The following is a 27,340-nucleotide window of genomic DNA, read 5'->3' on the forward strand; positions in this document are numbered from 1 at the left end:
GAGCAATCGTCCCTCCTGGTCAGTAACGCGTAACACTAAATCAGTAATGCTCCGTACGAAGACCGGCAGGTAAATGATCTGCGCCGGCGTTTCCGATATCTTATATCCTGGTGGTACCCTCGGTGAAAATTCGTGTATTGTGTGAACGAGTTTATCGTTGCTGTATGCACCCGCGGTCACGTTACACTCTATGCGGATAATGTTCACGTTGATAATATTAATCGCCATGTTCGATTTGTGCCATTTTCGCGGTTGCAGTATACGATTCGAGAATCCCAGCAGCGATCCAATGTTGTTGGGCATGCTAAAGATTATTCTGTAGGCACACTTGATCTCGCTTCTCATCGTATTGTAATTAGCGCGGAGCACGATTGGATAATCTTCATCGTCGACACCTTTATCGCTAACAGCATTATGTTTTCGGGAAAGTGCACGTTTCAAAAATTCATGTGTCGCTTGCAGCTTGTACGATCCCTCGGGAATCGTAATTTCCGCGTCGTCGGTGCCGTAGTAAAATTTATTATTCGAGGAATTCACATTCGATATAGTGTGATAAGTTTCAAAATCCGTCAGACCGAGCTCGTAGTCCGCGTCGCTCAAATCTATGGGCGGAAAGTAGGTCGCCGCGAGGACGCTACTCTTCCCAGTCAATGTTAGTGTTAGCGACATGTTGACAAAACTGAGTTAAATAGCGCAATGTCAGTCTTTAAATTCGCTGCAAGTTGAACTAAAATTCAATCTCTCGGAGAAACTGCAAGCACAACTGTCCACAAATACTCTGATCATACGTTTGATAAGAGGAGTAATTGTATTCCAATTTCGGCACATTTAAATATCGCACCAATTCCTCGGGTGGTCGAAGATTGCCAAAACTGTCAAAATAGATTGCGCAATTTCCTCTTTTAGCATACGCCACCCAATGAGTGCCAGGACCGTCTGTACTGTCTAGATTAACGATACCACTCTCATTTTCTCGCGCGCCATTTATCGGTAAATTATTGCGCATAAATACACCTCTAAAGTATGGAATGTGCATACGTTTTGCAAGTTGTAGCAATTGCACATTTGTAGTTACACCTTTCGGCATTTTTAACGTTTTTTTGACGTTTTTTTTTTTCTTCGCTCCTCGTCCATATTTGTAAGGGGCGAGATACAGTCCGCGGCCTTCCATGGCGCGATTGTGGCGTAGTATCTCTTGCAACTGACGTTGCGCGGCTTTTCTGTCGTTTACCGCTTTTGCTACGCCAGCCGCTCCGCCAACCAGGGATCCGAGCGCGCCCAGCATTGGTAAAATCGGCAAAAATCCGCCTCGTTTCGCTGCCGAAAGTATCCTCCTCTTCTTCGTCCTCTTTTTCGTTTTCAAGCCCTATGCCGAGCTTCATCTTGGCCTTCATCGCTGTCCAGACAACTGCGGCCGCGGCTCTCTCACCGAGACTCGAGTCTTTCGCGACGATGCGAGTTTTCGCTTTCTCGGCGAGTACCTTATCCGCCGCGTGTCTCTCGGTGAGTTCGCTGCTCCGAAAGTACGCTATATCGTGTTCACGGCACGCCGCGTCCAATGGGTTGACACCTTGATCACCTCTAGCCAATCGCTTTTCCAAACGAGTTCCCGGGCCGCAAAATTGATAGCCGGGAATATGAAGCTCGACCGGAAGTGCGTTTATCGCACGATTTAATAGACCTGTGCCTATTTTCGTTGACATCCGTTGCAATCTCTAGACATTACTGAGCAAAGCGCGAGTCCGCGCAGCTATAAATAGGCGGACGTTGGAGGTCAAATCGGGAGTGAGAAAATGAAATTCGTGCAACAACCTCTGACGATACGAGTGATGAATTACGACGACAGAGTACGCTGCAGCGTGAACGAAGGTGTGCGCAAACACGGTACGATGCTACCGACAACTATACGCGCGATCGTTTGCGGCCCCTCAAACTGCGGTAAAACCAACGTGTTGATAAGCCTGCTGGAAAGTCCGCACGGTGTGCGTTTCGAGAACGTGTACGTGTACTCTAAATCGCTGCAACAGCCGAAATATCGCTATTTGGAAGATTTATTGACGCCGATTGACGAAATCGGCTACTTTACATTCTCCAATAACAGTGACGTCATTCCACCGAGCGAGGCTTATCCAAATTCAATTTTTGTCTTTGATGACGTGGCATGCGACAAGCAAGATACGATAAGAGAGTACTTCTCAATGGGGCGCCACTCGAACATCGACTGCTTTTATCTCTGTCAGACATACGCGAGAATACCGAAACATCTTATACGCGACAACGCGAACCTGCTAATCCTATTTAAACAGGACGCCACCAATTTGAAGCACGTGTACAACGATCACGTGAATACCGACATGTCGTATGAGGATTTCAGTGAGTTATGTCGTACATGTTGGCAACAAAAGTATGGATTTTTAGTGATAGACAAGGACAGCTCGCTTTCGAACGGGCGATACAGAAAAGGATTTAACGAGTTCGCGATACCGCAGAGCCATTAGTCGTCGCCAACAATCCTCCCGGTCGAGAGAAACTCTAGAGAGAGTGCTGCCGACATGGTTGATAATATTCGCAAGCGTGAAAAGATTGCCAAGGAGATTGCGAAGACGGCCGAATCGATCCGCAAGAAACACCGCGCTCTGAAGACCGGAAAGATCGATGATGATATCACCGTCAAGACTCACTTTAAACCTATTATCGAGCCGCTACAAAAGATTGTCGACAACGCGACGATTTCGGTGAAAAACGAGCCTAACACCGACGACGACGACGGTGTGAAGATCGAGACACGGTATGAGGGGGAAACACCGAAAAAGAGTAAACATAAAATCATCAAGCGATATAAAGAGGAGGAGGAGGAGACATTAAAAAAAGAAAATATGATATTTCGAAGCCATTGGACGCTTCATTGCCGACAACATCTACATCGAAAAACGCACAACCTGTGATACCCAAAACACTCGTAGACGAAAATGTTTTCGAAACTACGCGTAACCCGCCCGAAATATCCCTTCGACACTGGTTAAGATCGTTGGAAGGTCGACAAATGATGCGAAAGGATTGGGGGCCATTAGGACAAAAGTACATGGACGCTCTCCTCGGTGCTGATGAGAAGAAAGAAATTGATAATGTATACGGAGTCTATTTCGACGAGAATGAAATGCGCATCGGAAACAAGCGATTCGCGATTGACAAAGATGACAATATAATCATAGGCGACACGTGGTACATTGGAACGCCCGGATTGTACGAGTTGATCTTCAAGAAAAGACCTGATTACCAGGAGGATGATTTGCAAAAATACAAACATATATTATTGGCGACAAATGCGCATAAACGCAATTTTGATGTGCAAGGCCGTGTGAAGAGTAGCAAGGGGGACAAGTACAAATATATAATCGCACCGTTGACGCGGGTGGAATCGGACGACCCAAAATCTGGCATGGGAATGCTTTGCGCTATGACGCTAACCAACAATAAGATTGATTACGTGCACTGGGACGACCCCAACAAGCTAGTGAATCGCCTACGATTGCTCGATGCTTCGCACCAAGCTGGCAACAACGCGCATGACAACGAGATCTTGTCGATTATCGAGGAACTGCGGGAAACGGGCATTATTATAAATTAAACAAGGGTCCCGACAATCTATTCAGTTCATCGTGTGACACTTTACAAAGCATTGAAAAAAATGTCTATCAATAAATTTGGAATATTCGAGAGGAGAAATGATGCAACCCCTGGTACAAACGATCAATGATATAGATTGATTAGAAAATGCGTGCGCAAAAACGCTCTGCATCGCGTCGCTACAGATTATGACGCGAGATCGCGCAAGATTCGCCGTGTAGCGCAACCTGAGGCGGATACCGATGTCGTCAACAAATTGTACCTGGAAGAGTGCTTTAAAACATTGATGATCCAACAGAAAGAGTCAGATGAGAAGCTGGCTGCGTTAGAGAAGGATGTACGAGCGTTGGAAACTGCGATAAAAGAGCTTCTGCGTGCGCCAAACACTACCTCAGACACAGGCATCTAATGAGCGGTTGGCTCAGAAACGTCTATCAAACAGTTGTGAAACGTCTAGAAAGGATTCTCGAGTGGTTGCAAACAATTGTTGAACAGCTACGAAGGATTATCAGCGTGCTACCAAACAACAATGAGTGGCATCAGTGACCGACCTGGAAGCAGCAGTGAACGACCCGGAAGCAGCAGTGAACGACCTGGAAACGGTGGTGAACGCGACCGCTACGATCGAGGTTACGATCATGTCAAACAGGGTTGCGAACGAGGCTACGAACAAGTCCTTAAAGGTTACATACAAGGCTATCAACAACTCAGTAAGGGTTGCGAACAGGTCAGGGACGGCTGCGAACGGGCCAAGGCGGGCTACGAACGGATCAGAAACGACTTGGGACGAGGCTGTGATCGAGTCCGGAACGATTTTCGAATGGGCCAAGGACGTGAGTGAACGAACGTGAAAGAACCCGAAACAACGTGGTACGAACGTGAAAGAACACCGAAACAACGAGAATTTAACCCGAAAGAACCCGAAACAACGAGGCACGAACCCGAAAGAACCCGAAACAACGAGGCACGAACCCGAAAGAACCCAAAAGAACAAGGCACAAACCCGAAAGAACCCGAAAGGACCCAAAAGAACAAGGCACAAACCCGAAAGAACCCGAAAGAACCCTGAAACAACGAGGCACGAACCCGAAACAACGAGGCACGAACCCGAAAAAACCCGAAACAACGAGGTACGAACCCGAAACAACGAGGCACGAACCCGAAAGAACCCGAAAGAACGAGAATGAATAGTGAAAATAACAACGAGCAACATAGTTTGGAGAGACGGCAGTTGGTAAACGAGTTGCACGCGTCAGCGAGAAAAAATTTCCCTCGAAGACACGTCATAGTGCGAGGATACGATGATTTGTGGCAAGCCGACATTGTCGAGATGCGTCCATACTCCCGTTTCAACAGAGGTTACCACTACATACTCACCATCATCGATGTGTTGAGCAAGTATGCGTGGGCTGTACCACTCAAGAGTAAAGGAGGAAGCGAGACAGCTGACGCAATCGCTAAGATAATTCGGGATAGCAAGAGATGCCCGAAAAACATGCAAACCGATAACGGAAAGGAATTTTACAACGCTGATGTGCAACGACTTATGCGAAGACATGACATTAATCACTATTCTACATATTCGATATTGAAGGCGTCGGTCGTCGAGCGATTCAATCGCACACTAAAGAACGATATGTGGAAGATGTTTACGCTGAATGGTACTTACAAGTGGTTCGACATGCTGCCACGTCTCGTATCAGATTACAACGGACGCAAGCATCGAACGATTGGTATGCGACCCGCCGACGTTACCCCCGCGATCGCCGAAAGACTCTTGGCTACCGTGTACAATCGTGTAAAAATCGCGGGCCCGGCAAAGTTCAAAGTAGGTGATCAGGTACGCGTCAGCAAGTACAAACAACTTTTCGAGAAGGGATACACGCCAAATTGGACAACCGAGGTGTTTAAGATTGTTAAAGTGCAGCATACTAATCCCGTAACATATCTACTCGAGGATTATCGCAAGACATTTATCGCTGGAGCGTTTTACGAGCATGAGCTGCATCGTGCAAATTATCCGGATATGTACCTCGTGGAGAAAATACTGCGCAGGAGGGGTGACGAGGTTTATGTGAAATGGCTGGGATTCGACAGTTTGCACAACTCTTGGATACATAAAAACAATGTTATTTAATGTATTTTATTCAATCATTGTATAACATAATATATATTGTATAACATATATGAAATATATGAAATATATAACAAAATATATATAATTCTCATTAATACGTCCTTACAATATAATTTATTTACAATGGTATTCGATAATGTCCCCACGGCAAGGTGTCGGTCGAATCAGGTACGACATACCGCTTGTCGTCGTAGGGACTTAGAGCAATTTTCGTCTCGCTGATGGTATACACTTTATGCAATTTCGATCTTATACATGACTGTTGACGCGTCATTTCAATCTCGTCATTAAGACAGCGTGTATAATCGTCGAATGTTATACTACGCGCTACGACGTTACTTTTGACACCTTTTGCCTTTTTAGTGTCCTTTTTACCATCCACCCGCAAAGCATACATTTTTGCTCTAAGCCCGACGAATTCGGTCATTATCGCGCCGTTATTCTCATCTTTCATCAGACCCGGCACCTTTTTATTCGCGAGCGGTATACCGTACGCATTATTCGCGGCGTAATCGCTGGTATCGAATCGAGCGATGTCGCGTTTCAAATTTTCATAGACATCCTGACATTTAATTTGATATATTAAACTATCCGTGTCGGTGTACATTACTCTACAATTGTCACGATAGAGCGGTGACATGTATTCGTGGTGAAATTCATAAAGACATACTTTTGATACGTCGAGTATGCACATGCCGACGTAGATTAGTTTGTAGAATTTAACTTCGAGTTTGCGTAATTCTATGGCAACTAATTTTTCCGAAAATATGCTAGTACTATGAAAATTTGGTTTCGCGATCATTGCCTCCGCACCGTACCGTCCGTCCCATTTTGTTAATAATTTTACATCCACATGATTGCGCACATTTTCCATCGTCTTGCCGAATACCGCATTATTCATCAATTTATATAAATTTTTTTCAAAATCGTTTTTCGCTCGTGTTCTAAACTGTGTGTTGAGTTCGATGTATTTTTGAAGCCACGCTGACTGTGTGAATTGTAGTATGCGATATATTTTTGTTATGCGTAGCCCGTGGCGCGTGCACTGCTGCAGATTACGATAGTGTATTACGTAGCGCTTCTTATCGTAAAGCGTTGCTAGGAGTTTATACTCCCGCTTGCCGGGCGGCTTATCGCGCGTCGGGCAAAACGGTAGGTCAATGTGCGCGTCATGAAGATGCTGCGGATACTCTAAATCTACTTCGAGAACATAGCCTATAGGTGAATCGAACGCGATAGATGATACGTCAAAATTCGATATATCGTCGACCCACCGAAAATCGGCATATAGCAATAGTTGACACATTGCCCATCCGTACAAATTATTTACATCAAAATACATGAGGTACGATGAGGGTTTCGATGGATCGTACGATTGCATGTACTTGTTATTTGCCTGTGCGTATCGACTTGAACATTGACTAAGGCCGCCGCGTATACCTCGTTCGACAAACATTACCATGTCAATGTCTGTTGATAATTCAAATTTTATATTTGTATGTTTTAACATGGCGTCCCATGTATATCCGGGGAGAGTATAATAATACGCGGGATCGAGTCCATAACTTTTTATACAACTGTCGCGAAAATTTTCAAATATGTCTGCCAATAACAAGACATCAATTTTTAAATATAAATCGCTATATTCGCCTAGCGTTCGAAGGGAAAATCGGCTCCAGACGGTCTCGGCAGTGCGCGTAATCACTCTCGGATACTGTGTCGCCGGTCAGGGAACTGTAAAATGAGTCGCGCGGCGGTAAACGTGTGTCTTGTAATCTGTCCACGCAGTCAATGTATTCGTACGGAAAGACACCCTTTCGTGTCAATAAATTGAATTTTTCACTAGTTAAATTTTGATATTCCGAATGTAAAATTTTTAGTTTTTCTTTATCCAAAAATGACGCTAATTTGTCAAGACTAGCACTGAGAAACTTATACGAATCGATAAAGCGTAATTTGATATAATTTTTTCGCATTATTGTCTTGTGTCAATCTAACAGTCTTCGAGAATGATATATATTTTTCCTTTGTTATCGGCAATAATTCGATTTCCCCTTCGAACGCTGTGGCTATGTCCTCGATAATGAAATGCGCGTCGTAGCCGGACAGATTGTGAAAGACTATAGGAATACAAAATGAATCTTTGTAATTTAAGTTACAATTTGAGTGCGCGGGGCCTCTGTACCGCCCGGTGAGGTGGCAATGATCGCGGACGCGTGTATCGTCTTCGTCAAACGGTTTTCTCACAAATGTGACAATGCGTCGCGGTGCGAAATTTTAACCACTCGTCAGGCGTTAAATTTACCATGGGGACATTGGTCGTTAAAATATTTTTTACGCGGATTGCTAAATTTTTAAGCTGTTCGGCGAACCACGCGACGCAATCGACACTACGGCGGGAATTGTATGTGGACAACGAACTGTCGTACGAACACTGTACGTAATACGCGATGCTGAATACTTGATGGTGTTGATAATTTTTGGCATCTTCGGTCTTTGCCAAAACACACTCGAGATCGGCGTACACTACAAACGGCAGCCGCTCCTTCCTCGTGTAATTGTCGAAGCTGAGCCACTTGTCCTTGTCGCTCGGCAACCGGATAGCACAGTCGTTCAATTTCCCGCAATCTTCCGTATGCGCTTGCAATTTATCCGCCGCTCCGAAATAGTGTAAACATCTGTAAAAAATAAAAAATTTAATTAGAAATATTTTAAATATAATTTAAGTTTAATAAATAAATACTTACCGATCGCAGATAAATTTTTTATGAGCTTTTTTGCTCAGTTGCGAGCTCACGAGACGAGACAGATTTTTTATCAAAACAAAATGTCCGACGCTGTTTTCGTCTTCCACGTACAGCAGATTGACGTGTCTGTCTTTCTTTTTTTCCGAAAGACGTAGCGGGACGATGTTCTCGTTCTTGATGATGTACACGTTTACGGAGATGTCGTTTGCAAGTTCGAATTTTTTAATTTGATTCACAGTCACTGGAAACTCAATGTTTTGGAGATTCAGCACTGTGGTGTAATGCGGATAGGAGGATTCTCGTTCCATATGTCTTTCAGCGGGGTACAGAGCGGCTACCACTGACCATGCGAAACACGCATTGTCCGCTGATCGCACATTAACAACCGCTCTTTTTACCATAATTTTTTGCGGTAATTTGACATGGCATCCAGCGCGCATTGGATTATACTTGTTGATATTCACAGTCAAATCTATTATCCGCGACAATGCCCAGCCGCTATCCGCGTTCCTGGAACTCTTCTAGCGATGCTAGAGTGGGCTCGATTACGCGGCGCTCGTACCACTCGCGTACATCGGACGTGCGAAAGAGTTCAAAGTTTCTCGTATTGATACTTTTATTGGCACGCTTGTCACCGAACACAAATTCGCCGTTGAAAACGGTGTTCACTTTTACACTAATGTGTCTCTGCAGCACATTCTCCACGTTCTCGACTACAATGTCTTTGGCATTTTCCAAAAACTGACGCGGTTCGATATAGTCTGCGTTAATTACCGCACCGGTAAGTATACGGCTATCGAACGCTGTATCGATCTCGCGCCAAACGAGTCTTTGCGCGTTATTGCCGCCACCACTAAATCCGCCACCGCCGCTGAATCCAGGCATGGATTCACCGACATACTGCCTCTGTAGACGCACCTTCGCACCCTCGAGTCGCGCTATTCTCGCCACGAGAGATTGCCTATGTCCAATCGAGAGACGCGGACGCTTGGCACGGCTGCGTTCTTCCAGCTCTTCGATAAATTCTTCGCACTCTTGCAGCCATCCGAAATATTCGCCCAAGTTAGCGACTTGGTGGAAACGCTCCAACAGGTCGCGCTCAATGTTCTCCATTTTTGTAAAAAATTTACTTGTACTGCACAGAAATAACTACTTTAATTGCACACTAAACTTTTTTTCTCACAGCTATTTTTCCTTGAGGAAAGCGTGCGCTCGCCAGTGGTACTATGGCCCGGCAGCGGCATCGGTCCTCGTTATATATCCCAATCAACCCTTTGTTCGTCAACGTACGAACGAGAAAAATTTAGATGACGTAAATTTTCGGCGCTTGTTTTGTTTATAAATTCCTGCAGCCGCTGGTTATCGGCGCTGGTATTTCTTCCTAAGATAAACAATAAAGAACCGCCGCTTATTGGGGAGGTACCGCGAGGGTGATATACAATCCCATGCAAAAACATGTCGCAGGCCGCAAGCGATGAGGTTGCAGGCAGCAACTTGTTCGCCCTGAAACTTTACCCGCTGATATTTCTTAGAAATATACGTATAGATCATGTATCAACCCCCTTGATTGTCGGCGTATGCCAAGCGGTGACCCTTCTTAAAATTTGATTATCTTAGATTTTCAGAGAACTGATTGTCGGCGCATGCCAAGCGGTGGCCCTTCTTAAAATTTGATTATATTTCTTAGAAATATACAGATAACGTATGAGGAGAAGAAACGCAACCCCCCCCCCCTTCCCCTGATTGTCGGCAGCCCTTTGTAATAGATATTGATGGAATGTTTATCTTTTGTTTATAAACATAAACGTATGAGGAGAAGAAACGCAACCACCCCCCCTGATTGTCGGCAGCCCTTTGTAATAGATATTGATGGAATGTTTATCTTTTGTTTATAAACATAAACGTATGAGGAGAAGAAACGCAACCCCCCTTTCCCTGATTGTCGGCAACCCTTTGTAATAGATATTGTTTATCTTTTGTTTATAAACATAGATAAGCTTATCTGCTGATAAGACCCCCCGCCCGCGTGACGTCATACCCCCTCGCCCCCAAAAACCCCCCCGCCCCGCACTCCCCTCAGAGGACCCGGGTTAGAACCGGCCTAGTATAACTACTTATTTTTATTTGTTATTATTTATATTATTTTGAAGTGAATGGGATGAAATTGGTACGACTAATATTACGAATATATATATTTAAGAAAAAAATTCTATTCATATAAGTCTATGGCTAGCACCGAGATAACACGGACACGGGCGCTTGCCGTAGGCTGCGTTCGGGGAGACGCTATTAGCGCTGATAGCATCATTTTATCTTTGTCACTCACTAAAAGTTAAATGAAGATAGACCGACGCTGTTTAGCGTCTCCGAAAGCATTCGTAGTATGCGCTGGCATCGGCGCTGGCGCTGACGCTGACGCAGGCGCCGGCGCCAGCGCGGTCGCGCCATTTCTTCTAGCAGTGTGTTGTTCATCTTCCGATCTCGTGTTCACTTGTTTTTACGAATACATGGTGGACGGTTCGTACAGATTTTGTAAGTGATCAACGATATTATTTGTGCATAGTGGAGAGTGGAGAAGAAAAAACTTGGCTATTATTATAATAGCTTATTCACGTTGAATTGAGGTAAGTCATTGTGAAAAAAATACGTATTTTCTCTTACTATGTTTACGTTCCACAACTCAACAAAGAAAATTTTATGCAATAATATACGTTACTCTCTCTTGCATTGCATTGAAAAAAATTATCTTGGAGAGTACGTTTTGGAACGTAACTCCAAACAATACATATAATTATCTATTATATTATACATGTATAAAAATATTTTTGTGGTATATTAAATGCGTAACTCTAATCGAAAACCGTGGAAATATTTTATGCCACGTGTTATGCATGTCTTCAAGACGTATTAAAGACGGCTCTAATACGTCTGTAAGACATGCATAACACGTGGCAAATATTTTCACGGTTTTCGATTAGAGTTACGCATGTTGTGTGGATTGGTATTATGGAAGAAATGCGTTTTTATGGATCAGTCAATCGCTAAATTAATTAATTTTTGTGCGGCCGACGAAAATCCAGTTTTTTTATTTATTTAATTATATTATTCTTTTATAGGAATAATCCTCGTGCCACGTGTCTACATAACCTTTATTTTAACCGCGGAATATTGGATATTTCCCGGTTTAATACGACGATTAGTGAGAAAGAGGATAAATATAAAAAGTCTCTGCTCATCAATATCAGCGATAGTTATATAGAAAATCGAGGTATGTACAATTAACAAAAACTTAAAACTATTTTCTATCTTCACACTATATACAGAGAAAAATTACACTATTTGCCAAGAAATGTGATTACTCAGTTTATGGGCCAATCAATCGCTAAATTAATTAATTTTTGTACGGCTGACGAAAATCCAGTTTTTTTATTTATTTAATTATATTATTCTTTTATAGGAATAATCCTCATACCACGTGTCTACATAACCTTTATTTTAACCGCGGAATATTGGATTTTTTCCGGTTTAATACGACGATTAGTGAGAAAAAGGATAAATACAAAAAGTCTCTGCTCATCAATATCAGCGATAGTTATATAGAAAATCGAGGTATGTACAATTAAAGAAAACTTAAATCTATTTTCTATCTTCACACTATATACAGAGAAAAATTACACTATTTGCCAAGAAATGTGATTACTCAGTTTAATATCATTCTTATAAATAATTCTTTTAAATAATAGTTTTCTTTAACTCTTTATTAGCAATATTTGTCCTTTATTATCAATTTTTTCCAATTTTCCTTAACGTTATTAGCTAACCTTAGCATAAAAGTATATAAAAAATAGCAAAAAACAAATTAATAAATATTATAATAAATAAAAAATAGAAGTATAAATTTAACATATATAAGATAGGCAATAAGAGCCAAATCGCGGATGACAGTGCGTTATTCTAAACGAAACTAAATTTTTTCGTTAGAATTAAATACCTGTGCACAAGGCACCAAATTTTTACTTGGACACGGCCAAGATATAAAATTGGAATAATCTCTACAAGAGATTTTTAATTCCATGTATCCCCTATTCCCCCTAAAGAAATAAAGTGCGAGAGAAAAATATAGATCCGAAAGTCGCAGAATCGGCAATCGAACCCGAGACCTTTCGCTTGCCGGGCGACTGCTCTTCCAACTGAGCTATTCAGATCCTTTCGATTCTATACTTTTCTCTGTTATATATATTAATGTTGGTAAATAAACGCCTTTAAGCCAGCGTGTATAAATTAAGAGTTTAACTAGGCTCTGTAATATATAAATATAAATTTAACATATATAAGATAGGCAATAAGAGCCAAATCGCGGATGACAGTGCGTTATTCTAAACGAAACTAAATTTTTTCGTTAGAATTAAATACCTGTGCACAAGGCACCAAATTTTTACTTGGACACGGCCAAGATATAAAATTGGAATAATCTCTACAAGAGATTTTTAATTCCATGTATCCCCTATTCCCCCTAAAGAAATAAAGTGCGAGAGAAAAATATAGATCCGAAAGTCGCAGAATCGGGAATCGAACCCGAGACCTTTCGCTTGCCGGGCGACTGCTCTTCCAACTGAGCTATTCAGATCCTTTCGATTCTATACTTTTCTCTGTTATATATATTAATGTTGGTAAATAAACGCCTTTAAGCCAGCGTGTATAAATTAAGAGTTTAACTAGGCTCTGTAATATATAAATATAAATTTAACATATATAAGATAGGCAATAAGAGCCAAATCGCGGATGACAGTGCGTTATTCTAAACGAAACTAAATTTTTTCGTTAGAATTAAATACCTGTGCACAAGGCACCAAATTTTTACTTGGACACGGCCAAGATATAAAATTGGAATAATCTCTACAAGAGATTTTTAATTCCATGTATCCCCTATTCCCCCTAAAGAAATAAAGTGCGAGAGAAAAATATAGATCCGAAAGTCGCAGAATCGGGAATCGAACCCGAGACCTTTCGCTTGCCGGGCGACTGCTCTTCCAACTGAGCTATTCAGATCCTTTCGATTCTATACTTTTCTCTGTTATATATATTAATGTTGGTAAATAAACGCCTTTAAGCCAGCGTGTATAAATTAAGAGTTTAACTAGGCTCTGTAATATATAAATATAAATTTAGAATAGCTCAGTTGGAAGAGCAGTCGCCCGGCAAGCGAAAGGTTCGATTCCCGATTCTGCGACTTTCGGATCTATATTTTTCTCTCGCACTTTATTTCTTTAGGGGGAATAGGGGATACATGGAATTAAAAATCTCTTGTAGAGATTATTCCAATTTTATATCTTGGCCGTGTCCAAGTAAAAATTTGGTGCCTTGTGCACAGGTATTTAATTCTAACGAAAAAATTTAGTTTCGTTTAGAATAACGCACTGTCATCCGCGATTTGGCTCTTATTGCCTATCTTATATATGTTAAATTTATATTTATATATTACAGAGCCTAGTTAAACTCTTAAAAAATAGAAGTATTAGTAATATGGAATAGTATATTAAAATAATTACTTATTTGTACATTGCGTTTAACAGAGGGTTAACAAAAATTTAATCTTGACAATAGCTTTAAAATTGTTACAAATAGAAATTTTTATTATCACTTTAAAGAATTTATTTTCTTTTCAAAAATAATAAAAAAAATTGTATAAAAAAAATCAAATTTACTTAACGTACTAAGACATCCAAATATTTTTGTTTCAATTTAATATTTTTGATAAAAATATTACGCTTAATAGAATTCAGAATATATTATGAATTTTAATGCTTGTGATGAATTTGTGATATACTTGTGGATATAAAAACTTATGATATATTTGAAACAAGTAATATTTATTTGAATATTGTTCTCTGTATTATATTATGATTTTTGTATAATTGCCTGTTTTCTAATATGCGTATATGTATATATTATTTTGCTTTCAAATATATGTATATATTATTTATTTTTATGAAAATTCACACAGTATGCATATCCAAAAGATGTTCAGAAAATCCCAAAGATATATGTGAGCCACATAAAATCTTTGAAAGGTCCTTTAAATGTCTTTTAAATACGCACATTATATGACAAAGACTCATTAAAATTGCAAAAATTTTAAACTATTTTTAAAAACAAAACAAATCTTGTTAATATATATTACAACACGGAAAATATTTTATAATAAAAATTATTATGGTGTGCAGTAGTTGGGGACCATCAGGACTATTTTTAAAGTAAAGTTTTTAAAACTAAAAATTACCTTAATTTATGCAATTTTTACAGCTTTACATAGCCCTTAAAAAATAATCTTGATGATTTTTGCAGCTACATATATCATAGCAGTTTTTACTAAGAAATTTTTTTCATGTATATATGAAATATTCTATGTCAAGTGAAACACACACACACATTTCTATGCATGTTGTGTGGGTTGGTATTATAAATGAAATACATTTTTATGGGCCAGTTAATCATTGAATTAATTAATTTTTGTACGGCTAACAAAAATCCAATTACTTTATTTGTTTAATTACATTGATTTTTTATAGGAAATATTCTCGTGCCCCGTGTGTGCATAACCTTGACCTTAACAGATCGCGGAATATTGAAGTTTTCCCGGTTTAATACGACGATTAGTGAGAAAGAGGATATATATAAGAGTGTCTCTGCTCATCGATATCAACGATTGTTATACAGAAAATCGAGGTATGTTTAATTAAGAAAAAATTTTTAAATTATGTACACGTTTGTCAAAAAAAATGCTTATTAAAAATATATGAAAGAGTTATTTGACTCAAATATGACATAGAGTTTATAGATAATTTAAAAAATTGATTTTTTTTATGTTTGTATATTTTTGTATTCCAATTTGACATAGAATGTCAAATAATGTATCATATACTATTAATATACAATGTAATTTGTGAAAAACTTATTATTGATAAATTCTTGAGATCATTTGGAGACAACTTTTTCTCAGCGAAAAGAAATGTCGAGATATTAATTTCAGATTCATAAGCGAAGAAAGGTGTTTTTCGCAAAGGTAACTTTTTGGACTCAAAATATTATCAAAACTATATTTTTTCATTAATTTTAAATAGAGTTTACTATATAATTTAAAGCTTAATTACAAACATATTTGATGACAAAATTGGAAATTTATAAAAAATGATGATGTCGCTCGACATTTTCGTTGAAGAAAAATCGTTTCCGAATGATTTCAAGAATCTGCCATTAACAGGTTTTTCATCAATTAAAAGACACCCTGTATATTAACAAGGCTATTTCTTTTTATAAAAATAGGTTAAAATCTTGTAATATTAATGGAAATTATCTTTTTCTCATACAACATATGTATCTAAAAGATATTCTGAAGGTATATATATATATACACGATAAACTTCTGACTTCTAAACTAGTTAACTTATTTTTTTAAGTTATAACAATTTTAATTTTTGCAACGTGTCGCATATTAAGCATTATGCACATCAAAAAGATGGTTAGAAGACATCTCGAAGAGTTCTTGGGATGATAGGACTCGAAACGTTTTCCGAACATCTCCAGATGTATATACATGCTGTTTGATATTAAAATTGTTTACATAAAATTTGTTACGCATGTTTTCTATAAATATTTTTGAAGTCTATATATTCTGTATATTTATATTTGAGTCAAATCTGAAATAAGCATAACTTTTAATAATCATCTTTTACGCTTGTCTGTAATTTTTTTATTGATGTGTGTATATGTAGTATGTATGTATGTATGTATGTATGTATATATATGTATATATATATATATATATATATGTGTGTGTGTCTGTGTGTGTGTGTATACAGATTTTCCATAAAGTCTCGCCTTACCTCTATTTCGGAAACGGCTCAAAATTTGGAAAAATTACAAAACATGTGTTCGATTGTTTCAAGGGACTACTTTTTTAAGGAGGTCGGAGAAGTCGCTAAGTTCGTGTTAAAAACTATATTTTTAAAATCTTACAAAAAATAATGATATCTAAAAATTGCGTTACATAAAAATAAAAATTTATAAATATATTAATAAAATTAAACAACAATTTAACAATTGTAATTGTTGTATTAAACTAAACAACAATTTAAGTTTTAATTGTAATTTTAATTGAAATTTAGCAAGTGCTAAATTTTTTAAATAAATCTTTTAATTGTTTTGTCGCAAGTTTTAATATCATTAAGTTTTAATATTGTAATTTTTTAAATATTATTATTTTTGTAGGAAATTAAAACAACTATTTTGTGCAACATTTTTAAATTAAAATATTTTTATAAATATTTATTTTTGCTTAGTGCAATTTTTAGATATTACTTTTTGTAAGATTTTAAAGATATAGTTTTTAACGCAAATTTAACACCTTTTTTACTTTTTTGACTTTTTTTAAAAATAGTATTTTTTAAGAGTTTTCTTTACACTAACTGATTTTTTTTATTATTCTGAAAAAAAATATTAAGATAAGATTATCGAAAAATAAATATTTTACAAGATATTTTATATTTATGTCAAAATACTGCAACTTTCAAGCTTTATAATTCAAAATATTTTTAATAAAAAAATAATTTATTATAGTATTTTCAAAAGCTTTTAAGACAAGCTATAAAAATATGCAATAAAAAATAGAGGGTCCCATTTAAAATTTTAAAGTTAGGGAACTAATCTCCTTTGTACTCCTTGGAGAGCCCCTTTGAGCGACTTCTCCAATCTCCTTAAAAAAGTAGCCTTTAAAATGATCGAACACGTGTTTTGTGATTTTTCTAAATTTTGAGCCGTTTCCTTTCTTACTTTTATATATATATATATATATACGTGCGAATTGTCACACTCGGCTTCGCCTCGTGCGCCAAACTTTCGCACTCTCGGCCGATTCACGATCCGCACATTAGTAAGAAATTTCAATAAATAGAAATCGATCGAACACGAAATACCCATGTGTGTATCGAAAAGGTTAAAAATATGTTACAATTCTTGAAAAGGAAAATGCTTTTTTTTATCGAACAGTGTAATTTGACTTAGTTACATTTGTAAAAAATAAAATATTTCCTACAGATGGAATCACGTAAACGAAAAAGTGATTTTGAAATTTGTAACCGACAACGACGTCGGCGTGCCGTTGAAATCTTTCGATAGTGGGAAGATAAATTTGAATCCATTAATGAATCCATTGAACCCACTAATGCATCTATTAATCCATCGATTGAATCTACTGATTTATCGACTGAACTTGCGAATACACCAACAGATTTGCTTCTTACGCAAAATTTGGTTTTCAACTCATTACCAGAAAACATTGAAATAAATGCAAATAATTCGCCTGATACTAAAACCTCGTCCGATGAAGGCTATATTTTTACGCAAGATAAAAATAATTTTTTTTTAATGGACACTTATCCAAGCAGCGACGACAATATTGATATTGATCGAAACGTAACTTCCATTGTTGAAGTTCCTGTGATAGATGAAGCATCGGTGGACAGTTCTCAGAATATGGATTATATGAAAGCAAAACTGGGAGAATGGGCTGTTACTGAAAAAATTTCGCATAACAGCTTGAAAAAATTGCTTACCGTATTAAAATCAGTCCCAAGCTTATCCACAGTATTACCATGCGACTCTCGTATTTTATTGCAGACTGCAAAACAGACCGATATTCGAGAGGTCTTTCCTGGAGAGTATCACCATTTTGGGCTTGCTTCGAGTATTCGGGACTCTTGTAATAGAATTGAAAATTTCACTATTGACGAAATAGCTATTGCTATAAACATTGATGGAGTCCCCTTGTTTAATTCTTCTACGGCAGCGCTTTGGCCTATTTTGGGAAATATTATACCCTACAAAGAAGTTTTTATGATTGGAGTATATTACGGACACCAAAAACCTCAAGATGCTAACATTTATTTAGACCAATTTGTTCAAGAAGCTAATGAGTTATGCAAAAATGGCATTATTATTGGAGAAAAACTGTACAAATTTTCGATTCGATTTATCATTTGCGATGCTCCTGCAAAATCGTTTATTTTATGCGTAAAAGGTTTTTCCGGATTTAATAGTTGTACGAAATGTATAACAAAAGGAAAAACAAAAAAAAATCGCAGGTGTTTTCCCAAATTAAATGCCGAAAGACGAACAGATCGAGATTTTTTAGACTATCGTGATAAGAAATATCACGAAAAGAGAAAGATTCTCGATTCTATACCAGGACTGGGATTGGTATCTAATGTAACTTTAGATTACATGCATCTAATACTGTTAGGCGTCGTTAAAAAAATGATAACATTATGGATTCACGGCGAAAATACCTATAGACTCGGTCGTCTACAAATTCTTAAAATCTCGAAACGACTTGAAAGTGATATGAAACCATTTGTTTCAAAAGAATTCGGTCGAAGACCTCAAAGCTTGGAGTTTTTAAAGCTACGGAAAGCTACTGAATTTCGGCAATTCCTTCTTTATACGGGGCCAATTGTTTTAAGAAAGATCTTGCCAAAGGCAATGTACAATCACTTTATGACGCTTCATGTTTTAATCAGAATATTATGTGACGTGGAACGGCATCAGAATAAACTGAACTACGCAGAAAGTCTTGCTAAACATTTTATCAAGTCATTCGCTAAAATATACGGCGTGCATCATGTAACGCACAACGTTCATGGCATTATTCACCTCGTAGAAGATGCAAAGTTACATGGATCTATAGAGAAGTTTAGTGCATTTAAATTTGAGAATTTCATGCAGATACTGAAAAATATGATACGTAAACCAGAGAAACCACTGCAGCAAATAGCTCGGCGCTATGGAGAAATAAAAAGTGCATGTTTGAATTACAATAAAAGCACAAACGATGATTTAGAACTTGTTACAACTTCTCTTCATGTCAAAGGTCCTCTGCCTGAGAATTGCATTAATCCACAGTATAAAGTTATAAAATCATCAAATTTCACTATCAAGACTACTGGAAATGCTGATAATTGCTGCATTCTGAAAAATGGTGACATATTTGAGATTCAAAATATAGCTTCCTGTCGTGAAACCCAAGAATTGATGATAATAGGCCGACAGCTTATTTCTAAGGAAGATTTTTTCAAGATTCCATGCTCATCATCATTGCTGGATATATATAAAGTTCAATATACACGCAGCGAGACATTATCTATATGACCACTCAGTGATGTTGTCAACAAATATGTAAAACTCCCACACAAATCAGGATTTGTCGTTTTCCCATTTTTACATACTGATAATTAAATTTTAAATACTGACTTATAAGCCAGTGCTGGGATTTACTTGCACATTTTGGCCAGATCTTGTGATTTACACCTACTGCTTCTTACTCATCGCTCGCACGATATTGAGTCGGCGATAAGAAGACGTCTTCTTACATACGGACGTTCATGAAACGAAGTGTCACGTTTCTTACCCAGATAGCCACAGTAATTATTATGACATCATTTTGATATCATAATAACTACTGTGGCTATCTGGGTAGTTACGCGTTGTAAACGGAGGAAATTGCAGTTTTAATTGCGCGATTAGGTATGATGTACCGTATACACAGTTATTAACCACATCGTTCATCTTAATATTTATTTTAGAATTAATATTCATTTTAAGTTTATTAAATTTTAAGCTTATCAAGATGACATCTGATCGATATGCAGTCATTGAATTTGACGATGGCGTCAGTCTTGCTCCTGAAAAATGGTTAACACCTCGCAAAACTCATTGTTATTGGCCTCCGTATAAAAGTAAATCAAGACAATTAAGAGCTGTTGAGGACAAAGAAAATACGGCCGAAAATTGGAGTTTGTACAATATAAAAAAAATATTGACTACGACAAGTACGATAATTTCTTATATTTTTCAAAATTCTACGCGTCAATGCATTTGCAAAAAAATTATAAATATTAATCTTAATTATTGTTATTTTTTTAGAAACTTTTAAACGTGGACAAGAAAAGTGTAAACAGGCTTTAATAATGTCAGATATCAATACTGATTCTGACATTGAAAAAAATAAATTTAATAAAAAATCATCTGCAGTTATTGATCCTTTTCCGCCGATTAACTTTGACGACGCAGGTTCCAGCGGTAATAATAGTGAGACCGAAAAATCTGATTCAAATACATCAAATGCTCAGACAAAAGCAAAAAGAAAAAATCGAGATTTATCCGTAAATGACCAGCCTATTACTGACGATTTGTCATTAACTCAACAGTCAAGTTTGACGCATGATCGTAAGAAACAAACAAATCTACTAAAACAAAACATTTGTAATTATATCCTTTTTTCTAAACTATATTTTTATTGTTTTTATAGATGAGAATTGTAGCAGAACAGTTTTACGAGCAATGGCTAACATTGATTTGAAGATAGACACATTAATTGCTGAAATGCGTAATGTAACAAAATTGATGACGACAAAAACGACGGACAAAGAAATCGAAAATACTGAAAGTCAAACTTTGAAGGCCTATCCTAGTATATTAACGGAAGATGATTTAATAAAAGAAGAACGACGTTTATCGACTGACATACTTCATAAAAACAACTTAGTAAGTATATATATTTGTGTTGTGCATACTTTATTTTGTTAACATCACAAAAGTCTTGTATCATTTAGTTGAGCTCAGGATTAGGTAGGTTAATTAATTTTGTTAACTAAGTTAAGTTGAAAATTAATAGACCATAAATTAAATATGTTAACGTTAAAAGTCGAAACAAGAACTAACTCAGTTAAAAGTTAAGTTAAAAAATTAAAAATTAAAGTTAAAAAAGTTAACCTTAATTATATAAAATTATCTTTTTTGCATAATTATGTATTTAATTGGTACTTTTATTTAAAATATAATAAAAAATAGTTTTTTATAATTTATAAAAAAAGAAATAATTTTTACAAATATGAAACAGGCGTTTCCGAGCCATACGCGGTTAGTGGTGCGTTAGTCTTGTAGAAATTTAAGATTTTTACGAGACTTAAATTACGTGCACAGAGGCACAAATATTACTTAGTTAATACCAAGATTTTTAAACGCGGTTCGTGATCTCATTACTTGTGAGATAAACACGATTAAACGAACGCGGAACCCTCTTTACCCCCCTATGAATTGATAGACGAGCCAAGAATTTATTTATTTAATTTGTGAAATAATTTTTCTTTATTTTTCTATATTAATTGGCAAATTATATTATTAATTATTAAAATATATTATTAAATATATATAAAAAATTAAAATATTTATAATTTATAAATAAATACATTATTAAAATATATAAGAAATACACGAAAAAGAAGATATAAAATACAAGAGAAAGATAGACCGCAATTTTGAAATAAATATTTTTATTAAAATTTATAAATACTTATTAAATAATAAATGTATAATTTCAAAGTTGCAGTTTGTCATTTTTTTTTCTTAAGCACTCTAATAATTCTTTATCTAATTACATATAAATTGACATACAAATATTTTTTATGCATTACAATCATCTATTTTTATATGACTTTAATATTAATAAATTATTTATTAACTATATAGTATAAACAAATTTAATAAAACGTTAAAATTAACTAAGTGTAAAGTTTTTGCATTTAAAATTAACTAATTGTAAGTAAAAAATTATTCACTTTTTAATTGTTAAATTTAACTTTTAATTATTTAACTAGTTACTACTCAACCCCCTATTGAGCCCTATATACGTATAAATAATAAAAATAAAACTGATGCAAGTATAAAATATTCAGGAAATCTTGAAACTTTTTAAACAAAACTAAAAAACAAAATAATGATACAGTTTCATAACTGAAATATATTATTTGCATTTACACACAAATTTATTAATGCAAATGTTTTTTTTATTATTTTTCAATTTGTCATACGGTTTAAAATGCACAAATGAACCAAACTGACTTTGCAAGAGCTCGTGCCCTTTGAACCCAAACAAAAAATTATAACAAAAATACATCTTGTGTACATTACTTCAAATTGAAAATTCCACTCGGATCCAAAAGAACCATTTTACAAAAGATAGAGATTGTAAAGTCAATTTGGTTTATCAGTACAAGCTGAATTTTATGACAAGTTAAAAATAAAATAATTTTTGCACAGATAAATTGGACTGCAAAAAAATATTTCAATTATAAAATTGTTTCCGTATTGCGGCTTTCTTTGATTAGTTTTTTTTTATAAGGTTTTAAGTTTTTATACGTGCAATAGCACCACAGTTGTAGGAAATTAGGGAAAATAGTTTAAATAAGAGAGCAGAGAGGACTTATGGCAAGGAGTTCGTGGTGGAACAGGCATAGTGGTTCCTTGTTGTGGTGTAGGTCCCGGTTTCGAATCCGTCTGACCCCATATTTTTTCTCTGCTCTAGCAAATTAGAAGAATTTTACGTCTACACGGTTTTATTTTAATAATTTTTAAGCGATCTCTTCTATACAACTATATAATTATTTTCAAAATTATATTATATTAACTGTGCACCTCATATATTTTTAAATATTTTTGTAGATTAAGGACTTGGGTATTTTTGTACAAGCGGACGTCAAAAGTACTGTATTAAAACTAATGCAGGAAATAAGCAATGCATTAGCTTCGAATTATAGTTTCCACGGAGCCCACAAAAAAAAAGCATTTGATAAACTGAAGCTTCTTGATGTCATATCAAGTAAGTCAAATCGTATCAAAATAAATATAACCAATTCATGCTGATGTTTAACTATGTAACCTTTTATTTGTATCTTATTTTTTATCTATTACGACATATTTAAAATAGCAATTATATAAATTATAAATTAAATTAATTTTAATTTGTATATAGGTGTTGTCCGCTGCCGTTTTACAAAGTCTCTTGTTACCAATAAACATATAAGCGATCCAATTAAATCATGGCTGCGTCATGCCCCTGCGCGCTTTTCACGAGAACAAAAGTAAATTTTATTTAACATATGTTTAGATATAGTTTACTATATTTTTCTTTTAATCTACTTAACATGATAAAGATTTATATTATTCTTTTATATATATATATATATATATATATATAAAATGACGTTTATTTAGCTTTTTTGCAGCAAATGCTTAATGAAATCAAGCATAGTAAATTACGAAGTTCTGTTTTGCATAAAATTTTATGTTTTATTGCTGTAGAGCAATCTATTTAATTCTGCGAAACAACGATTTCGTAATTTACTACGCTTGATTTTATAAAGTATTTGTTGTAAAAATGCTAAATAAAAAGACGTAATACTTTATATGTGTAAAAGCCGAATAATATGAAATATTACCATGTTAAGTAAGCTAGAAAAAAATTAGTTTTAGAGAAAATAATAATTTACATATACAAAACGTTTTTCAGGAAAATAACACATGTTGCGAATGATTTGGAAATTGTGGCCGAGGATGAAATCAATGAAGTCGATAATGAAAACCAAGTTAATACTGTGGCTAATAACGCAGCTGATAAAAATATTAATGAGAAAATAGTTGATGAAAATCTTCTAAATAGTGATGAAAAAAATCTAAGGTAGTTAGATTTTATGCAATTACTATCATTTTTATGGACCATCAGATCCATAAAAAAGATAGTATTACATTATATATATATATATATATATATATATATATATATATAATATTAATATATATTCTATTACAAATTGTTTCCTTACTTTGTGGTCTCTTTTTTGATTAGTTTTTTTTATAAAGTTGAGTAGTTTTTTTTTATAAAGTTTCAAATTTTCATACGTGCAATAGCACAGCTTTATTTTAATAATTTTTAAGCAAAGGATGTCATGCCCATGTTTATAAGTTGCGTATATAAATTATGTTTATAAATTACGTAGAACTGATATGCAATATACGTAATGTGCAATAATATAATAAGTACTTATATATTTTTCAATAATATATTCATATTCTAACTAATTATCATTTTTATGGACCATCAAATCTATAAAAGAGATAGTATTACATTATAATAATATATGTTCTTATTACAAATTGTTTCCTTATTTTGTGGTCTCTTTTTTGATTAGTTTTTTTTATAAAGTTGAGTAGTTTTTTTTTATAAAGTTTTAAATTTTCATACGTGCAATAGCACAGCTTTATTTTAATAATTTTTAAGCGAAGGATGTCATGCCCATGTTTATAAATTATGTACATAAATTACGTTTATAAATTAAGTAGAACTGATATGCAATATACGTAATGTGCAATAATATAATAAGTACTTATATATTTTTCAATAATATATTCATATTCTAACTAATTATCATTTTTATGGACCATCAAATCTATAAAAGAGATAGTATTACATTATAATAATATATGTTCTTATTACAAATTGTTTCCTTATTTTGTGGTCTCTTTTTTGATTAGTTTTTTTTATAAAGTTGAGTAGTTTTTTTTTATAAAGTTTCAAATTTTAATACGTGCTTTCATAGCACAGCTTTATTTTAATAATTTTTAAGCAAAAAAGAATTTCATGCCCATGTTTATAAATTACGTACATTTACGTTTATAAATTACGTAGAACTGATATGTATGTACAATATACGTAATATACAATAATATAATATGTACTTATGTATTTTTCAATAATATATTCATATTCTAACTATAATTATCATACAATATTACTTTTTTAGGAAGCCCTTACCTGTCTATTTTTTAATTTTATTATTTTAACTGGAAATCTTATTTGTATGCAAACGCAACTTTCTTTGTGCACTATCTGTATATCTCCTTAATAGTACGCTGTTCATTTTGAATAGTAAGATATCCAATATTGAGCACACATACAGTGGAGACAACGTACAGTTGATGCACACGGAAAGTTAAAATCGTTTATATAGGTGATGTGAATACTTGTGACGATTTGCAGGTGAAGAGTGTATATGTTACCGGCCAAACCCTGATTTTAGGATAAACTAATTTTTCCTGTTTAGCCTAAGAAAAACTAATTTGTATATAAGAATGATATTTAGATAGGAGTGCACGGGGGGACGGGGCTTTGTAAAACGCCATCGCTCTGTGCATTCTCACATAAAAAAAAACAACTTAAAAGCGAGGAAACTATCAAGGTTAATAGTACTGCATAGAAGTTGAACTGGTTAATTTTAACGCATTTTGTATGGACTAGTTCAGCCTAGGAAAAATTAGTTTATTCTGAAATCGGGTTTCGTCGGTAACATACATGGAGAGTCTTCCGCGTTTCTTCGATAATGTGTCTATTGACGTTTTCATAGAATCTAGATTGTCCTATTAGTCTTGATACAATGTGGATGATGGATGTGCCTTCATACAGACCGCATAATGTCTTTTATTGAATTTGACAAGATTGTCCCATTGTGATAAAAAAGCGGACATTTACGTCCTATAGGCATTTCATGAGATGATCCTATTACGATCGCGGGATAACTTGTATGATGTCTCATAGACGTATTTTGGATGTACATTCTTCTCGATACCTATTATAGAAATCTTGGGACATCGTAAGGACCCTTTTAAGACGTCTGCAAGATTATCCCATTGCGGTAAATAAAGCGTACATTTACGGCCCTATGGGCGTCCCATAAGACAATCCTATTACGATCGCGGGATAACTTATATGATGTCCCATAGACGTATTTTGGATGTATATTTTAATATCCTCTCGATATCTTATGAAAATTTTGGGATATTGTGAGGATCCTTTTAAGACGTCTGCAAGATTATCCCATTGCGGTAAATAAAGCGTACATTTACGGCCCTATGGGCGTCCCATAAGACAATCCTATTACGATCGCGGAATAACTTATATGATGTTCCATAGACGTATTTTGGATGTATATTTTAATATCCTCTCGATATCTTATGAAAATTTTGGGATATCGTGAGGACCCTTTTAAGACGTCTGCAAGATTATCCCATTGCGGTAAATAAGGCGGACATTTACGGTCTCATAGGCGTCCCATGAGACAATCCCATTACGATTGCGGGATAACTTGTATGATGTCCCATAGACGTATTTTGGATGTATATTTGTTGTCTGGGTAATAGTCTTTGAAAAAATAATAATTTTTAACGCAAAAAATTATGTCTCGATTTTTGGTTGGTAAAGTCGATCTTATATTTATTAAGTAAGCTGTTAATGTGTGTAGGAAATATTCCATTATTCATACAGTTACGATAAAATTTGATTTAAAGTCTGTTAGTAATAATAATTTTCCGAATCTTAATCCATTGTTTTAATAACTTTACCGTTTCAAAACCAAACCAAATTTCAATATACATAAAAAATGAAAAATATGTCGAACGCATTATTTCAGTTTGCGTGTGATAAACAATATACTAATTAAATGCTCTTTAATTCAAATAAAGTATTACACATATAAAAGGCTAATAAGAGCAGAAGTAATATTACGGTTATAAAAACTAGTTTATTACATTTAATCAATATGTACTGATATAAACAATAAAGTTTAAATTAATCTAAAATTATAAAAATAAACTCGAAAGTTAAAACAAATGAGAAAGCGAACGTTTCGATCCAATTTTTTGGATCTTCTTCAGCGCAGTACAAAAAGTAAAATTAAAATCACCAAATTCTAAATGTCTTTATTTAATACAAAATTGTTAAAATTCACACCCCCGATTTACTTTAGATATGTTGACGACATTGTATTGACTGTTCCATTGACTTTAATTGACCACACACTTATGATTTTTAATTCTTATCATAATAGACTCCAATTCACTCTGGAAACTGACGATAATAATAAAATAAACTTTTTAGATTTGACAA

The 27,340-nt window shown here is 35.2% G+C and overlaps 4 protein-coding genes and 1 long non-coding RNA gene across 5 annotated transcripts; 3 read left to right on the forward strand and 2 right to left on the reverse strand.

The window, feature by feature from the left end:
• The first annotated feature begins 2,552 nt into the window (after positions 1–2,552).
• On the forward strand, positions 2,553–3,628 carry LOC146722222 (uncharacterized). Its single transcript, XM_085485168.1, has 2 exons — positions 2,553–2,788; positions 3,025–3,628. Exons 1-2 carry the CDS (start codon positions 2,553–2,555, stop codon positions 3,626–3,628), a joined length of 840 nt encoding a protein of 279 aa, XP_085341294.1.
• A 2,227-nt stretch (positions 3,629–5,855) lies between these two features.
• LOC146722223 (uncharacterized) lies at positions 5,856–6,463 on the reverse strand. The gene has a single exon (XM_085485166.1). It carries the CDS (start codon positions 6,456–6,458, stop codon positions 5,883–5,885), a length of 576 nt encoding a protein of 191 aa, XP_085341292.1. The 5' UTR covers positions 6,459–6,463; the 3' UTR covers positions 5,856–5,882.
• A 2,044-nt stretch (positions 6,464–8,507) lies between these two features.
• On the reverse strand, positions 8,508–9,624 carry LOC146722224 (uncharacterized). Its single transcript, XM_085485164.1, is given in 2 exon segments — positions 8,508–9,014; positions 9,016–9,624. Coding segments are annotated over 2 exon segments (1,116 nt in total).
• A 10,567-nt stretch (positions 9,625–20,191) lies between these two features.
• Positions 20,192–21,218, forward strand: LOC114940765 (uncharacterized). Its single transcript, XM_085485170.1, has 4 exons — positions 20,192–20,393; positions 20,488–20,790; positions 20,873–21,108; positions 21,177–21,218. Exons 1-4 carry the CDS (start codon positions 20,192–20,194, stop codon positions 21,216–21,218), a joined length of 783 nt encoding a protein of 260 aa, XP_085341296.1.
• A 1,940-nt stretch (positions 21,219–23,158) lies between these two features.
• Positions 23,159–24,082, forward strand: LOC114940766 (uncharacterized). The gene is made up of 3 exons (XR_003821535.2): positions 23,159–23,221; positions 23,375–23,483; positions 23,912–24,082. It is a non-coding gene; the product is annotated as an uncharacterized LOC114940766 (long non-coding RNA).
• The last annotated feature ends 3,258 nt before the right edge of the window (positions 24,083–27,340 follow it).

Source organism: Nylanderia fulva, unplaced genomic scaffold, assembly GCF_048542155.1.
Source record: "Nylanderia fulva isolate GAGA-0341 unplaced genomic scaffold, ASM4854215v1 Scaffold347, whole genome shotgun sequence".
Classification (NCBI taxonomy): Eukaryota; Metazoa; Arthropoda; class Insecta; order Hymenoptera; family Formicidae; genus Nylanderia; species Nylanderia fulva.